This window comes from Mastigoproctus giganteus, chromosome 2, assembly GCF_048544385.1.
Source record: "Mastigoproctus giganteus isolate SK-2022 chromosome 2, ASM4854438v1, whole genome shotgun sequence".
In the NCBI taxonomy this organism is placed as follows: Eukaryota; Metazoa; Arthropoda; class Arachnida; order Uropygi; family Thelyphonidae; genus Mastigoproctus; species Mastigoproctus giganteus.
The window spans coordinates 27,701,547-27,715,932 of record NC_143576.1 but is presented as its reverse complement, the minus strand read 5'-3'; the positions used below and the strand labels follow the sequence as shown (position 1 = coordinate 27,715,932).

At 38.3% G+C, this 14,386-nt stretch overlaps 1 protein-coding gene across 1 annotated transcript in view; it reads right to left on the bottom strand.

The window, feature by feature from the left end:
- Shc (SHC-adaptor protein) overlaps positions 1-14,386 on the bottom strand; it is a 90,509-nt gene that overhangs the window by 425 nt on the left and 75,698 nt on the right. Inside the window, exons 9-10 of the mRNA XM_090390390.1 lie at positions 8,653-8,778; positions 1,462-1,772 (exon numbers count right to left, since the gene is read on the bottom strand). Of these exons, the coding sequence (XP_090246516.1) occupies positions 1,462-1,772; positions 8,653-8,778 (437 nt within the window). The remainder of the gene's footprint in view (positions 1-1,461; positions 1,773-8,652; positions 8,779-14,386) is intronic.

The following is a 14,386-nucleotide window of genomic DNA, read 5'->3' as shown; positions in this document are numbered from 1 at the left end:
TGTTAACTGTTTCAGAGTCAAAGGTTATTGTTAAGCCCATACATTCCACAGAAAATGTATGGGCTTAAATGGTTGAGTTTCCCTGTTAGGCTTTACAAAATTTTGTGCAACTGAACAGCTTTGTGCATAAATGTTTTTAAATATTGTTATTGCTCAATTTACATCCTTAACTCGGTCCATCAAAGCTGATGTTAAATGAAAAGAAATCCTGACAGGCTGAGTAGCAAAAGGTTCTTTTCCTACATAAATTCCTCTGCCTTTTCTGTCAGAATGAGTGAATGGACTGATTTCATTTTAAAACAATGACAGATGCTCAAACAGAAACTTTCCCTGTAAGGATTTTCACCTCACTTATACTACCATTCCTGACATCTATCTTTTATAATGTATTAAGCTAACACACCCGTTAAATAAACAAGTTATATCATTAATTTATGGGTACGTGCAAATTTTTATTTTTGAAAGCTTTAACTGTGCACTTTTTTTTTTTTTTTTTTGGCTGATGCTGCATAAGCTCATACACTTGCTTTCTTGCATCACATGCCACTACTACTACATCCTTTTTATGCTACGTGTTTTCTTTGCATAGAGCATTTAAACAGCACAGTTATAACCGAATCTTGATTTTGCTTAAACTGACAGTGCTCATTCCCCCAAATGTAACAAACATGCTCATGCTTAATTGGTGTTCAGCGTTCTCTTTATTTCGGGAAAAAGTTTTTGGTTCTTTCAGATTCTGCTTGGAGTATACCAGTAAAAAGTAAAGTGCAGCCATTATCAACCCACTGCAGGGTGAAAGCCTCCTCAACAATTCATGCTGAGGGAAATGGACCATAATCTGCCACGCTGGTCCAGTGCGGGTTGGCAGATCGACCGTATTCAGCAGTCAGGGGCTTGAACCCCGGTCTACTCAAAGAGCGTGTGCTACTGCACTCCCGCTCCTGCCCACTCGGCTACGGAGGCCGTTGTATACCAGTACTTGACCTTTTACTAATGGATTGCATAAAGTATTATTTTTTATTTATTATTTTTTTTTTTAATAAAAATTTTGAAAATTTAATTGTGTTGTTGAAAATAGCAGTTGTAAACTGCTATTTTCAATAAAACAATGTTAATACTTGTGAGGGTAAAAAAATTTATAAACATCAAAAAACAAACGACTGGACTCTTCCATTTTTAATTTTATAAAACAAACTTATGAAATTTCAAACTTATGAGGGTGGATATATTTTTGCTTATATTCTACATTATTTATATAAATATTAAAAACAAAACATAACTATCACTTCATTTCCCAATTTAAAAGTGCACATGAAATTTCAAATTTATGCATACAAATTTCTCCTTATATTATGTATATAAATATTCAAGTGCACATGCAAACACACACATACACAGGTAACATTTGATTTTTCAGTTTTTTTGGCACCTTTAATTTACTATTTACAAAAGCTAACTTACTACTCCTTCAGGATCAACAAGGAGAAGATGCTTTCGTGAATTTCCATGCATGCCAGTCAGTACATACTGTCCCGGAGAACCTTGGGATTCTCTCACAAGAAAATCTCCATTACAGACTACTAGTGTTTCACTTTCTTTCCGACTTATTGGACCATGAAACCAAAGTTCTTTCTCTAAGGCTGCCTTTTGAATACTTGCTTTACTTTGCACAGATGGACAACATAAAACTGAATGGGGTGCACTAAATGCAGCATCTTGATTCTTTGTTGAAGTAGAAACTGTAGGCTGCGGAAGCCTTAATTCAAAAGGATCTAAAAAAATACAAGATTATCAAAACATTGTTAATCTGCAAATATTTCATCATCACTTTATTCACTCATCTGATAAATGTAAAAAGTTGACATTAAAGTTAAATATATAATAAACTGGAAATCTTAGGTTATACATTCCTCTCATATAGCAGCAAGTATGGTAAATATTAGGGGCTTAGAGGGGAACAGGTATCCTGTGTGTTATCAGACACTCAGCCTAAAACACTGATGGATCCAATATCTCTCTATTACAGAAGATTTAGGAGAAGTCCAGTTGGCCTGCCTGCCTCCCTAAAATCCATTCATGCACACTTTCTCGATGGTAAGCCCTGTTATGTCACTTAGGTGGCAACGAACGTGTAGAGTGGTTCTTTTCAAGACACCTGGTCAGCGTGAAGAGGAAAAGACCAAACCCTCCAGCTTATGACAGCACGACAAAACAAATGGCCCTCAGTCCCCAGCAGCTTTCACTCTCCCTCTTACGGCAGTGAGAGGATCAGAGTGGAAGCAGAGGGTGCTAAGAATCTCTGGGTACGACCAGGCTGCCATGCCCGGAAACTGAACATGGCCTGTTATAACGTAAGGTCACTCATCGGTGAAGACAGGATATTAGAGCTGGAAAAGGAATTAGAAAATGTGAATTGGCATATCATCGGTTTGGCTGAAACAAGAAGAAGAAATGAATTGCTTATAAGTTTATCGAGTGGAAATCTGCTGTACACCAATGGAAACAGTGAAAGGAGTGAAGGTGGAGTTGGGTTTCTGGTCCATAAAGATTTTAAAAACAACATTTTGGAATTCAAAAGTACATCACCAAGAATGTCAAGACTTCTAAGATTTCTTCTATTCTAAGACTCAAGATTTCTAAGAGGTACAAGCTAAAGATTATAATGATTTATGCACCAACATCGAGCCATGATGATGAAGAGGTTGAAGAAATGTACACCGAAATTGAGTCTTCTCGATGAGCAGAAAACCCACTACACTATTATTATGGGGGACTTCAATGCTAAGGTTGGAAAGGGGCAAAACAGCGCAGAAAGAGGAACTATAGGAAATTTTGGAATTGGTGAAAGAAATAAGAGGTGAAAGACTTGTGGAATTTGCAGAATCTCAAGGATGAACAAAAGGGTGAACACAAAGTGGACATGGAAGAGTCCAAATGGATTAACAACTAATGAAATCAACTTCCTCACTAACAGAAGATATATTGTGAATGATGTTACCGTCCTGAATAAGGTAAATGTTGGAAGTGATCACAGAATGGTAAGATGTACACTTGATATAGATAAAGGAAAGGAAAAAACTGACTCGAGTAAATAATACAAAGATCTTTGAGATAATAGAGGAGGGGAAAAAGCAGTATGTACTGGAACTTAAGAATAAGTTTGAGCTTCTGCAGACTGCTCAGGATATCGACGAGGAATATTAACTTTCTGAAAGTGATAAAGCACAAGAAACCTATAGGGAAAAAGAAATTAGTCAAGAAACACTGACAGGGAGAAAATTGAGTATACTGAGTTATGCAAAGCCATAGACTCAGAGAGGACATAAGAAGATTTAACACAAGAAAAGTAAAACAAGCATTAAGGGAAAACAAAGGACTTCAATCAGCAGCCATGAGCTGCTGATTTAAGGCAATAATGTGGAATAAGGCAATCATAGTTTTGCTGCATAAGAAAGGAGATAAATCAGAAATTGGAAATTATAGACCAATTAGCTTGTTATCCCACTACAAGTTGTTCACAAGGGTCATTACTAACAGATTAGAAAGAATACTTGATGAGAATCAACCGAAAGAGCAAGCTGGCTTTAGGACAGGATTCTCAACTATGGATCACCTTCACGTAATATCACAGCTAATGGAGAAAGCAAATGAATATAAAATTATGAAAAGGCATTTGACTCCATACAGCATAAGGCAATGTTTCGGGCACTGGAAAGACAAGGCATATATTATGATTTTGAAGAAAATATATGAGAGTGCTACCTCCTTTATTAGACTAGACAAAGACAGTAGGAAATTTAAAATCGAGAAAGGAGTTCGACAAGGAGACACAATATCTTCGAAGCTGTTTACTGCTGCCATTGAGGAATGGGTCCTTGAGGCTGTCACAGACATTCTCTCAGATATGCCAGACAAGCTGTTCTTGCTACCTGTGAGTCTAAAACGCTGATGGAACTGATATTCGGGTGACACTCAAGTCAAAGTGGACCCAATTTCGGCGAAGTCCGGACGGTCTATGACAGCCAAATCCTCTGCTTGCACCTTCACGATGGTGGGACTGTTAGTAATCCTGGGTATAACCCTCATGCACAAGTACATGGTGGGTGACCACCCAGGTGTGAACCAACGTAAGCAGGGGTCGAGGTGTGGCGCCCACACCACATGGAGGAACGCCGCCCCTCTATGTTACCAGGCAGTACTAGGTGATAGATGACTCATCAACCGGTGAAATACCACCACTTTGCTTATTGGAGGCTTGAAGTGGTGGAACCCATGTTTAGTCTCTAGAGCTAAGTTCTGGCCAACCCTTCCCTATCTCTTCCACCATGCAGTATGATTGATGATTTTTGAGGTTATGATGAATGTCGTGGCGAGATCCAATATTCCTTACATTTCGAGAGTACAGCTCTAAAACGGTGTTCGCAGGCCGGCCGCTAGTTAGTACACCGGACTGAACCTATTGGTAACTCTCTAGGAAGCTACCGGATCAGCTAGTGTATAATCTTGCTACCTCTACTCTGCCAGATAGTGACTGGAGGGAGTCCGAGTAGTGTGTATGCGGGGAGCATTGTCGAGGCCACGTTATGTCAAGGATCTGGGTATATTCTTACCACATGTACGCCATATCCAAAAATTTCATTACTTCATACAGCATGTCCCACCCACTTTTTCTTACTATTGAATACACCATGAATTGTCAAAATAATAGAGCAAGCTTATCTGCGAAAAGATCTAAACCTCCCAAGGACTTCCTAATTCATTTCACAAATATACGTGGTCTCAATTCTAATCTCAACGATGTCCATTTCCACTTGCAGTCTTCCAAACCCCATGTACTTTTTCTGACTGAATCTCAGTTATCAGTTGATTCAACTACTGCTCATCTCAGATGTCCAAATTATTTGCTGTATGATTCCTTTCGCCTCAAAGGTGGTACTTGTGCATATGTCCGTTCTGATATTCCCTGTCATCAGAGACTTGGCAATTTGGAATCTCCTCTCTTTGATCTTCTCTGGCTTAAAATCTCTCTACCTCATTGTGTAAAATTCATCTGTTGTCTCTACCGTTCTCCCAACTTCACTAATCACTTGGAGCTCTTTGACTTCCTCTCTTTGCAACTTGACTTTCTCCAGTCCAACTTTCCTAACAGTGAGGTAATTTTCCTTGGTGATTTTAACGTTCACAACTCCAGCTGGCTTCCGTTTTCTAGTCACACCGACCCAGCAGGTCGAGATGCTGAGGCTTTTGCAATTACTAATGACCTAGCACAGATTGTTCATTTACCTACAAGAATACCGGACAATCCTAATCATACAGCCAATACGCTTGATCTTTTTCTCACAAACAACCCAAGTACAAGGTTGAAGTGAGAGGTCCTTTAGGCACTTCAGATCACAACTTGGTGATTGCCTCTTCTCCAATGGAACCTTTATCTCATGGCTATTCCCAACCTCGTATTGTTTGGCATTACAAGAATGCAAAATGGGATGACCTGCGAGACTTCTTTTCTTCTTTTCCTTGGTCTGATTACTGTTTCAAAACTTCTGATGTCAACGTTTGCTCAGATCGTGTCAGTGAAATTATTCTTGCAGGAATGGAATCCTTTATCCCACACTCCACTTTAAAATCTTGTCCTTTATCTAAACCTTGGTTTTCCAATAAATGTGCTAAGGCTGTCCAAGAGAAGAACGTTGCATATCGTAATTGGCTTGTTTCTAATTCTTCAGTTTCATTTTCTGCCTACACCAAAGCTCGCAACAATTGTAAAGCAGTTATTAATCAGTCCAAACTAGAGTTTGAACAGGCTAAGAGTAGAAAACTTGCTTCTTGCCCTAATGGTAGCCGAGCATTCTGGTCTCTTGCCAAAGCTATTGGCCGCAACTTTTGCCCATCTCTGCTCCCACCTCTGTCCAAACCAGATGGTTCTGTTGTCACTTCAGCCAAGGATAAAGCTGACCTGCTAGCATCCCATTTTTCTTTGAGCTCATGTATTAATGATCTTGGTAAAACACCTCCCACCATTCCTAACACGCTCCATTCAATGCCTCCTGTGGTCTTCCGTCAAAAGGATATCAGAAGGATTTTGATGAATCTTGATGCTAAGAAAGCTCCAGGTCCTGATGGTATTTCTCCACTTGTTCTCAAAACCTGTGCTCCTGAACTTACTCCTATTCTTTGCCGCCTTTTTTCACTTTCTTATTCCAAAGGTGTTTTTCCTTCTGCTTGGAAATTTGCTCATATCCAGCCAGTTCCTAAAAAGGGTGACAAATCCCTCCCATCCAAATATCGTCCCATTGCAATTACTTCTACTCTTTCTAAAGTAATGGAGAAATCAATTAACCGCCAACTCTTAAACTACCTAGAAACTTTCCGTCTGATCAACGATCGCCAGTATGGATTCCGTCAGTGTCGATCCACTGGTGATATTCTGGCTTATGTTACCCATTTATGGACTAATTCAATGGAAAGGTTCGGTGAAACACAAGTAGTTGCTCTTGACATCTCAAAGGCTTTTGATCGTGTTTGGCATAAAGGTCTTCTAAACAAGCTTCCATCTTATGGTTTGCCAACTGTTTTTAGTAATTGGTTATCCAGTTTTCTCTCTGATCGCTCACTGAGGGTGATGGTAGATGGCTCTCTGTCTTCTAACTTCTCCACTAATGCCGGTGTCCCCCAAGGTTCAGTTCTTTCCCCCACTCTTTTCCTCTTGTATATCAATGACCTTCTTCCATTGACTGGAAATCCTATCCATAGTTTTGCCGATGATAGCACATTGCATTCAACTTTCCATTTTGAGAAACCTTGTCCAGCTCAATCAGCTTTAAGTTCTCGAAAATCTGCTGCCAATTCCTTAAATGCCGATCTTCAGGTAATTCTCCAGTGGGGCAAAGACAACTTAGTTGATTTCAACCCTTCTAAAACTCAATCTTGTCTTATATCTCGCAAAAAGGATTCTTCTGCTCCTATGCTTATCTTCGGTGACACTCCGATTTCTAGGCAAAATGATATATCTCTTTTGGGGATTACCCTGACTTCTAATCTCTCTTGGCACAAGCACATTACAAATATTGCTTCCTCTGCATCTAAAAAACTTGGTTTTCTCTTTCGCTCTCAGCGTTACTTTTCTTCCAAACAGCTGCTCACTCTGTATAAATCGCAAATCCGCCCTGCCATGGAATATTGTTCCCACATCTGGGGTGGTGCCCCCAAAACCTCTCTCAGGCTTCTTGATTCCATTCAGAAGAGGGCAGTTCGGTTAATTAATGATTCATCTCTAACAGAGTCTCTCCACTCGCTGTCTCATAGACGCACCGTTTCTGCTGCATGCCTCTTCTACAGATACTTCCATGGGCACTGTTCTTCTGAATTGGCTTCTATAATTCCTGCTCTCTCTTTCAAAACAGTCCGAACACGTGCCGCCACCAGCCAACATCCATTTACTGTCCAACTTCAAACCCACAGAACCAACTTTTCATCTTCCTCATTTATTCATTCAACTGCCGTTTTCTGGAACAACCTTCCTTCATACGTATTTCCTGAAAATTACAATCTACAGAAGTTCAAGTCCAATATCAACAAATATCTTCTTTCGTCTTCTCAACCTCCAACCCAAGCACGGTACTAAGTACTATAGGTTTAATACCTCTTGTGTTTGGGGTTCTCATAAAAAAAAAAAAAAAAAAAAGCTTTCAGAAGATTAGACTGGTCGCAGAAAGGAGTCAATGTGAACGGAGAGTACCTAAACCATTTACGATTTGCAGATGACATTGTGGTCATATGCCACGATCCCAAAGAATTAGAGGAAAATCTTAATCAGTTATGCACAGTTAGTAAGGATTTTGGACTAAAGATGAATATGGCTAAAACAAAAGTAATGATGAACAAGTATGCCACAGAAAGGGAAATAATGATTGAAGGAGCAGTAATTGAAAAGGTGGAGTCATATACTTATCTGGGACAAGTTATTAGCTGTAATAATGATAAATGGCTGGAAGTCAAGAGAAGAAGAAAAATTTGGATGGATAGCATTCAGGAAATATAGTCACATACTGAAGAGCAATATTCCAGTTTGTCTGAAATGTAAAGTAATGAATGAATCAATATATACTCCCCACCATGACTTATGGAAGTGAAACTTGGGCACTCACCAAAAGAATGGAAGAGAAGCTGAGAACTACACAGCGAAGAATGGAATGAATTATATTGGGAATCAGACTGTTAGATAAGAAGAGAAACACATGGCAGCAAACTCAAGTAAAGGACATTCTTATCAAAACTAAAGAACTAAAATGGTCTTGGGTAGGACACATAGCCCGAAGACGTGATGACAGATGAACTAAGAAAATAACAGAATGGTACCCAACAGGAGCTAGAAGAAAACCTGGAAGACAAAGGCGGAGATGGATAGATGAAATTTATGAATTTTTGGGTAGTAAATGGATGGCCAGTGCTCAAAACAGAAGGAACTGGAAAGTTGCTGGAGAGGCCTTCATCCTGCAGTGGAATGAAAATGGCTGATGATGATTTCAGTATGGTAAGTTTCAGTATGTATGAAGTTAAATTGCTTTTCTCATAAATAAATGCTGAAGTAAGGACATGTAAGCAAATGCAAATTACTAATAAAAGCCTGGCTATTGTATTCCAAATACTTACACATATTAAAAGGGTCATTTAGGAAATTTGACTGATCTTTCACAATTTCAGAACTTTCAGTAGGTCTTTCAGAACTGCCTTCATTTTTGCATTGTCTGAGTGTGCAAACCATGCTATTAACATAATCTAGAAAGAAAAAAAAAAATCTATTTATGAAAATTTATATTAACAGCTATATGAAAATATATAGTAGGTTACACTTAATATTATCACTCTGTGTTCTATGTAACTGATAATAGCTATGAATATAGCTATTATCAGAAACTTCACACAAACTTACCACACTGAAATAAAATGTACTTAATATACTTTATTTCAGAGAATAGCTGGGGGTATTCACAGACTAAAAGGTTAAAAGTAGCCGCAGGCAGAGGTGAAGGTGATTCTTGCACAACTTCTATTAGAATAAGTAGTGACCTGGAGCGAGGGGTGCTGGGGGTTTCAGGGACTGATGGCAGTCATCTTGAAACAGGTGGGTATATGGGATGTGTTAGGGTAACTAATAATAAGGATATATACAGTAAACCCCCGCTATTCGCGGTATCTGTATTTGCAATCGCTGATTTAATATAAAATGAAACCTAAAAAAAAATGTGAATTTTGAAGCGCCTTGCATATTTTCCGCCATAAAAAAACATGGCTGTGGCTAAAATTATCTTTCCCGGTCAAAACAGAGCTCGGTGGGTGGGGGGAGAGGGGTGACAAAATCGTGAGCGTGGATGTTTCTCGCTAATCCTTGTTCAGAATGTGTCATGTGCTTGTCATGGAAGGTTTCATAATTTGCTTTTAATTTATATGCTTATAAATTGAATAAATTTATAAATTGATATGCTTACAAAAGTGATAAATCTACCGTTTTGCATTGTAAAACAGACTTTTTCGAGTGTGTTAACGGAAGAAGACTTTATTGTGGACAAGTTCTTTCTAACCAGTACAAAAATATGGCTACGAATAACAAGAGAAATATGAAAACATCAAAGAAGGTGATGACATTAGTGAATAAAATTGAGTTATTAGACAAAATTTCTAATGGTGAAAGTGTCTCCTCAGTGGCAAAACATTATAAAATCAATGAGTCAACGGTATGATCAATCAAAAAATCTGAAGAAAAAAATCCACCATAGTGTCCATGAAAATGCGCTAATTGCTTCAAAAATTTGCTCTGTAACTCGTGATGTTAAATTAGAAAAAATGGAAAAGGCTTTAAATCTGTGGATAGAAGACTGAACTCAAAATAAAATTCCGTTAAGTTCACTCATCATTCGTGAAAAGGCAAAACTCCTTTATCAACACTTAAGCGAAACTGGTGATAGCACTGGCAGGATAAGTTTTTTTGCTAGCAAAGGTGCTGGTTTGAAAGATTTGCTTGATATTACATTTAATATTAAATTGTTTCTTATTTTCATTTCGATGCCATATGCTTGCATTTCACTACATACTGTCTATGTAACATAGTCATATTATGAAGGTACATATAATACATACACAGACAAAATTTTAGACTAGTTTTTCTTATATATTTCGTACTTTGGAACGGAACCTCTTTATTACCATGGGAGCCATAACTCAGTATTCGCATTTTTGGTATTCGCGACATTTCTCAGGAACATAACCCCCCACGAATAGTGGGGGTTTACTGTACTTGCATGTATACCAATGCTAGAAGTATAGGAAATAAATTTGATGATTTTGAAGTGTTGGTCAAGACATCAAAGGCGGATACTGTTGGGATAGCAGAGACATGGTGTGTCACAGATATAAGGAATGCAGAACTGGAATTTGGGAAGTACAATGTGAACAGAAAGGATAGACAGGATAGGAAGGGAGGAGGTGTAATGTAGTTAATTAAGAAAAACATAAAATCAAAAGAAGTGCATCCAGTTGATATAGATGAACAGTGCACTGTTGAGTCAGTTCGGTGTGACAAAAGCACTGCGAAAGCAAAAATAAGAGTAAGAGTGTGTTATAGCCCTAATGACTTGAATGAGTACAATGAAACAATTGTACAGAGAAATAGAGTGGGCTAGTAAATCAGAATGTCTTATAATAGGGGATTTTAACTTCCCAGATATTGACTGGAACTTGTGGGTTGGTCACTCACACACTAGTAAGACTTCTGTGGATTTAATGGATGATTGTTTTCTGCAGGAGCATGTTCGAGAGGCAACCAGTGAGGGTAATACTCCTGATCTGGTTATCAGCAGTGATCATTCGTGTATTAAGAATTTGCAGATAAAGGAACCACTAGGTGGCAGTGATCAAAGTGTACTGATGTGGGATTTACTTAAAGATTTAATTACCATCAGGGGTAAAGGAAAGGGTTTTTGCTTCCATAAAGGTGAGCACAGTGGTCTCTGACAGTTTTTAAATTCTGTACAGTGGGATCAACTGATGATGTGACCAACAGTAAATTCTAAGTGGGAAGCATTCAAGGAATTAATCATGGATGCTACTAAAAGTTTCATACCTATTAAGAAATATTGTTCAAGGTTTAGGCCTAAATGGTTATCAAATGAACTAATGAGACTCGTGACAGAGAAGAAAAATGCATGGGATGCATATAAATTATCAAGCGACTCAGAAGCCTATGGCAGATATAAGCTAGTCTGTAATCACGTCACAAAGGAGGTTAGGCATGCGAAGGCAGATTACGAGAAATCTTTGGCAAAAGATGCTAAAGCAAGGATTTCTTTACTTATATAAACTCTAAAAGGAAGGGGATGAATCTGATTGGTCCACTTGACATCGGTGGTTCGACTGTTGATGATCCTGCTCTGATAGCAAGCAAACTGAATGAGTATTTTGCATCTACAGTCACACATGAGGAATTATTAAGGTTTGAAAATGGCAGAAGGTTATCAAATTGTAGCAGGGTGCTTAATGATTTTTTAATAACTGGGAGCAAAGTGGAGGAGAAATTATTGAATTTAAACATAAGAAAGGCACCTGGGGTGGATGGAATCTATCCAGTTATATTAAAGGAGGCAGCAAAGCAACTAAGCAAACCCTTAGCCATAATTATGGAGTATTCTTGGACTCAGGGGAGGTCCCCATAGACTGGAGAGTGCAAATGTATCTCCAATTCACAAAGGGGGATCGAAGGGTGACACAAGTAATTAGAGACCTGTTAGTTTAACTTCTGTTCCCGGAAAATTAATGGAAGCACTGGTTAAAGAAGCACTGCAGGATCATCTAGACAAGACTTCAGTTATAGCTCAGACACAGCATGGTTTTGTTAAGGGGAGGTCTTGTGTGACAAATTTGATAGGATATTATGATGTGGTTACAAAGGAACTGGATGCAAAAAATAATTTTGATATCATATATTTGGATTTCAGGAAAGCTTTTGACACTGTTGCACATGGAAGACTATTGCACAAATTGGAGCAGAATGGTATTAAGGGTAAGTTGCTACAATGGATAAAAGGTTGGTTGAGTGGGAGAAGACAGAGGATGGTAATCAATGGGTGCTGCTCTTCGTGGACTAATGTTATTAGCAGAGTCCCACAGGGCTCTGTATTGGGGCCTCTTGTTTTGTATATTTATCAATGATATTGATGAAGGTATATCAGGCTTAGTGTCGAAGTTTGCAGATGATACAAAGGTTGGCAGGGTTGTTAATGACAGTAATGGCAACTAGATAATTTGTTCAGATGGGCTAAGAAGTGGCTACTGAAGTTTAACCTTGACAAATGCAAAGTACTGCATATGGGGTAGAAGTAACTCCAGAGAAACGTACCAACTGTGTGGTACTACACTTAAGATGGTAGAAAAATGAAAAAGACCTGGGAGTAATTGTGCAGTCAGATATGAAGTTTTCTGAGCAATGTAGACCAGCTGCCAGGGAAGGTCATGGGGTTTTGTCAATGATATATAGGAATTTTGCTAGCAGGGAAAAGGAGGTGATTGTTCCTCTGTATAAGGCAATGGTTAGGCCACGCCTTGAGTACTGCGTACAGGTCTGGAGGCCTCATTTTAGGAAGGATGTCGATTTGCTTGAGCTTGTATAGAGAAGGGCAACAAGATTGGTGAGGAGAATGAAGGGATCCTCTTACCAAGAGAGGCTTAAGTTCTGCAAATTGCAGTGGCTGGAGACTAGGCACCTGCACGGTGATCTGATTGAGGTGTATAAGGCTTTGAATGGGTTGAGCACGCTGAATTCTGATGGGATTCTTCCACTTGTTCAGATTATGAACCTAAGGGGGCATAAATTCAAATTAAGGAAAGACAGATGTAGAATAGATATGTGGAAATTTGCGTTTAGCCAGCGGGCGGTTAATTGCTGGAACAAACTTCCATCTGTCGTTGTGGAAGTTGATAGGTTAAATAAATTTAAGGAGGAACTGGACAGGCATTTGGAGGGAATGGTGTGTTTTTTTTTTTTTTGGCTGATGCTGCATAAGCTCATACACTTGCTTTCTTGCATCACATGCCACTACTACTACTACTATGTCATAAAGAAGTTTTAAAATTATTTCCCATTCATTAAAATTTATGCAGTTCACAAAAAATAAATCATAACTCTGTGTACAGAAATACTGGACAATTATAAAATAAATTCAGAAGTTTGAGACGTTGTGTCTGAAAAGTACTGAAATATTTCTCTATTAGGCATGCACTTAAAATATCTGACATTAAGATGGCATAACTGGATTACTTAAGTGAAGTTAATGGTGTAGGATTCATTAACATTTGTTCATTAACATTTGCAAAGAGAAAAGCAACTGCTTACCCATGATTAAATTCAAGGAGACAGGTGTTGTGCTACTAGAAGACCAAACAGGTCTCCTAGTAGCACTACACCTGTCTCCTTGAGTAAATAAATAAATGTCTCCTAAATAAATAAAAAAAAATGTAGCGAAAGATGATTTTCCTTTCTGAACTGCTTACAATTATAACAGGGCTTTTATTTATTTTTGGAAATTCCATGGGACTAAATTGGAAAAGTCCTCTGTAACAGTGAAGTGGTTATGATGCCTGCCACCCATTTGGAAAAATTCTGGATTTTATTCCCATTAACCAGAGGGACTTCTATATGCTATTTCATTTTGCACAAGATGACAGCAGTGGTTTAAAATAATTACAACAATTTACGTTGGATATGATAAGGTGGTACAACGTTATGGAGTAGGATGATACCACTTTTAATTAGAAGTTTTGCTGCAATAGATGGATATGTTCTTGCCAGAGAGTGGTTTCCACAGGTATGGGTTATGAAAAGGTAACAGTTTCTGAGGGGCTTTACACAAGTAACAAATCACATATGATTAAATGAACAGCATACAATAAATTTAAGGTGAATGCTATTTAATAATATTAAAGGAACTTTTTATTAAAAAAAAAAAAAAAAAAATCACTAATTTCATCAAAGCAGTGTGGAGTTTGGGGATAATCGTGTTAACACTGCGGTGGGTTCACTCTTGATCCCAATGCAACATCCTATATTGTGAAGGTATTCACAATATGAGATATACTTAATGATGCCAATTTATAACTATGTAGTTGGCTATGTACAGAAATGATGCAAATGCACTAACTTGTACATTAGCTAAACTATTTACATAGCCTGAGGCTTTAGCCCTAAACTATACTGTAATCTAAATTACTCCACACCATCAGGCATCTCTCATATTGTGGATTTATACTTCGCAACTGGGTTGTCATCATTGCAACATCAGGGTACCTGCCCACCTACTGATGAGGAGCCAATAAGCTCTGAAACGGTGCCGTATGG